Source organism: Gavialis gangeticus, unplaced genomic scaffold, assembly GCF_001723915.1.
Source record: "Gavialis gangeticus isolate Ggan-Ray unplaced genomic scaffold, GavGan_comp1, whole genome shotgun sequence".
Lineage (NCBI taxonomy): Eukaryota > Metazoa > Chordata > Crocodylia > Gavialidae > Gavialis > Gavialis gangeticus.
In genome coordinates this window covers 35,333,322-35,337,058 of record NW_017729032.1, presented here as the reverse complement: position 1 = coordinate 35,337,058, position 3,737 = coordinate 35,333,322, and the positions used below count along the sequence as shown (strand labels likewise).

The 3,737-nt window shown below is 39.8% G+C and overlaps 1 protein-coding gene across 4 annotated transcripts in view; it reads left to right on the top strand.

Moving 5' to 3' along the window:
* The window catches only part of CUNH11orf65 (chromosome unknown C11orf65 homolog), a 64,122-nt gene that overhangs the window by 26,323 nt on the left and 34,062 nt on the right, over positions 1-3,737 (top strand). For 3 of the 4 annotated variants that reach the window (XR_002098889.1, XM_019524371.1, XM_019524370.1), the window contains exons 7-8: positions 2,562-2,732; positions 2,970-3,025. Coding sequence is in view for 2 of the 4 variants with exons in the window: in XM_019524371.1 (XP_019379916.1) it covers positions 2,562-2,732; positions 2,970-3,025 (227 nt within the window). In the remaining 2 variants the exon portion in view is untranslated. The remainder of the gene's footprint in view (positions 1-2,561; positions 2,733-2,969; positions 3,026-3,737) is intronic. The other variant, XR_002098890.1, reaches the window with a different exon arrangement.

The window sequence follows — 3,737 nt, the reverse complement described above, 5'->3', positions numbered from 1 at the left end:
ATACAACCAAATAAGACCGTTCTAAAAGGAATTAAGACAGGTGCTAAAAAGCAGCCCACTGCCTGACAGTGTCAGACCAACCCAAGGCCTAACACTAAAAATAGTTTTTCCTCCCCAATTGTTCCTGTTAGTGTAGTGATCTCAACAGGAATTCCACCCTTTAAAAAAGCAAAAAGATACGAAAAATGAGGACCAATTCTGAGGAAGCTGTCTCAGTCTTCCTTACAGGACAATGGCAGTGGGGCGAGCTAGGTGATCAGCATCCAGGGTAGGCAAAATAATTTACTAAAAATATCTAACAATTTAGTTAGCATTTTTTCCTCCCACACCTCACATCCTCTCAGAGCCTGAAAATACCTTTGCAAGGTGACACTCAAATCACATCTCCAGACAAGAAAATAAAGGAACAAGGCATTGTGAATGAACTGTGAAACAGGACATGACTTAACTCTTGCTAACACAGGAACATAAAAGAATAGAGAAACATAGAACTGGAGGGGAACATTGACCCCTGTCCTTTGCAATCACAGGTAGTCATGTAATGAATATTTGTGCAAACGGGTTCACAGAAACTCTGGCCTTTCACACGCATCTAAACCCAAAAACACTCAATAACACCCATATCCAAAAAAAAGCTTTAGTATAACAAAATCAACACACCTCCTCAACAGCCTTATAATGTGCCTTAGGAAGAGACTAGAAGAGGCAAGGGCATCAGCAGTGTATCCATCCCCTGCAGTGAAAAGAACCCGCCCTTCAAGAGCCTGCAATGTGCCATAAGAGAACAGAAGAACAGGAAAGTTAAAAAAAACACATGAACAAACTAATTGCCCCATCAATCTGACCTAAGTAAAAATGTCTCTCTCAGGAGATGATGCAGCCATGAAGAAGAATGTCTTGCATTCAAAAGCTTGTCTAACTATCCCAACTACACAATTGGTCCAATAAAAGATATTGCTCAAAGAAATTCATGTCTCCCTCAAGAGAATCTTGTCCTGAGAACTTCTCTTTTAGGTCCTGTTTCACAGAACCATCTGAAAAGATCGCTGCAAAGGTCTGTCTTTATTACATATGATATTCAGTGTACAAATTGTTGGGTAGTATTCCTCCACACTATCAAACATCTCAGAAGTTGTTTCACAGCATGGTCAATGAGATGATCTTTGGGGTATTTTTGTAAAATTTTCTTTAGAAGAGCAGATCTATTTAGCTGATATCAAAACGATGAACCAAAAATGTGTGGAGTCTACCTTTAAATGTGATATACACAAGCTTATGTCTGTAAATTCTGTCCATTTGTAAGAAAGAAGCAAGAGTTGTTTGGTAATGTCGTTTATGGGACCAGGTTGATAGGCGAGATATTAGACAAGCTTGTGGATGCAATGCACCCTCCCTCAGGTCCTGCAAAAAAGCTAGCACAGTTTAAGCTAAATGCCAGATAAAACAGTGATTTTTAGTTTAAGGCTGTTATGTAAATAAGCATAGTTACCTGGAGGAAAGTTGGCAGTAAACCCATGATCCAAAGTTATTAGAAGTAGGTACAAACCAACTAAAAGGAAGTTTAAATTAAAAAAAAAAACCTTGTTATGTAAAAAAAGACCATTCCAAAGGGAAGATATTTGTTATTACCTATGAAGTGTGGTCATGTTAGCAGATGGAGCAGGTAAAGTGTCACGTGCTGTAAGCCTACTGTCTGTGTTTAGTCCAAGGCTTTTAGTGTCCAGTAAACGTTACTGGACACTAAGTTACAAATTTTTGTTCCCAGGTCCATTGTTTGAAGACAGGGACTGTGACAAGTATTCTTCTACTGGAGATTGGATGTTTCTGTCCTTCAACATTTTTCTTTGCATGCTTATTCAAGAGTGTTTATCTTCATCTACATAGCTCCTATGAGGGCATTTGGTGTTTTGAGTGAGATTTGGCACATCCTGTGATTAGATGTGTTGGATCCATGAATTCTGATGGCTTCATTGTGGGGTGTATGTATTGTACTAGCAGCAGGCAAGGTGGCAGGTGTTTTTGTATTGCAAGTGTTTTTGTATTTATTGTTTAGGCAGCATCTTGTTCCTTGTGGTCGTTGTTGATCGGGGGCTGGGGAGGGAGGGATGAGCTTGAGAGGTTGTTTAAAAGCCACTGGTGGAGGTGGGTAGAGAATATTTCTCTCCAGGTATGGCCCTCATGAAGTAGAATTGTTTTATGATCTTTCTTATAGGTCCCAGTGTGGAATGATAAGTGGCACCAGAGGGTGTATGATTGCTGTGAGTTTCCGTTCTGTAGGTAGTAGGTTTCTGCAGGGTATTTGGGTGACCCTACCACATGGTTATGATGTCAGTTAAATCAGAGTGCCATATAAATGGTTAATGATGACTAATGTGCATGTTTCTATTCACATATTTGTGTTCCTATAAACTGTTTTTTAGATTTATTAAAGTTCCTCATGTGCATTATAAGCCTGTTACTAGGGTGAGAGACAGTGTTAGGATATAGCACCATCTTCAGTCAGAAAGCAATTACTGTTCTAAGCAGTGTATAGTAAAAGGTAACTTTGTTTCACTGTTTAGGTATTCCTCAGGAAGCCTGTGGGTCAGAACAGGTGACCCTACCATTACAGTCTTAATCCAGAGAGCTGCAGAAGGCATTATTGATGCCACTGAGAAAGAAAGAGCACAGGATGTAATGGAATGGGAAGTGGATGAATTATTGAAATGGACAAATGTACTTGACTATGGAGAGTAAGCATGTACTTTTCATTTCTTTCTCTTTTGAAGGACTTTATTATCCATGAAAGATCTTAAGCTTCCCACCTCTAAGTCTAGGTATTTGATACTGAGGCCCTGATTCTTGGGAGATATGTTTAACTTTCCAAATAACTGGTTGAGATAAGATAAAGTTAACACTATGTTAATTTTCAAGATTTGGGTAATTACTGAATCATTAAATTGAATGCTTTTTTCCTTTCACATGTTTAGATATATGAGCCAGTGGAAGGAAATTGCAACAAGCAACACTTCCAACAACTATACGGGTAAGTTACTCTAACTGTAGTTCGGATAAATGAAATACAATTTAGCTCTCATACTGTAAACATGGCAGTGGGGTTCTATGCTTAGTTTCTACCTTTTTTTTGTATAAGTTATGCACAGGGAAAAATATTTTTCCAATGCCACCCACACATTTTGCATTAGACAATTGTCAGTCAGAAAAACGGAAATAACCCTGGCAGCAGAGAGCAGAAGCAAGGACTCCCCACTCTTGGAGGGGGCAGGGGGGCAGATTTAGGCTGCTAACAAACATGAACCCTCCCCCTCTCCTCCCCACCCCCGCAAAAAAAGTGCTTTACCAGAAGAGGCAGTGGGTTAGTTCAACCCCGCTCTGCAGCATCTGTATAGATCAGATGATTGAATCAGCTATTAGATAAAAGTGCCAAAAAGCCCTTCTGAAACACCTGATCTATACAGATGTTGGGTGAGCCCAGTTTAAATTGCTGTTTTGTTGGGGCTTTTTTAAATTTGTAAGCAGCGTACATCTATTACAGAGGCAAACTGTTTTTCTTGCACTCTTCTGTCCCCATCACTCTTGCACTGTTAGCTATCCAGTAGTTCCCCAGCACCAGATTGGATTACGGCGCAGTTTCAGCAGGAGAAAGGTGTTTAGGTAACTGTAGAAGACTTTGCCATGCCACAAAAGCAAATTGCAGTCCCTTTCTCTGTATTGCATAGTCTCCTTTAAATTCCCCT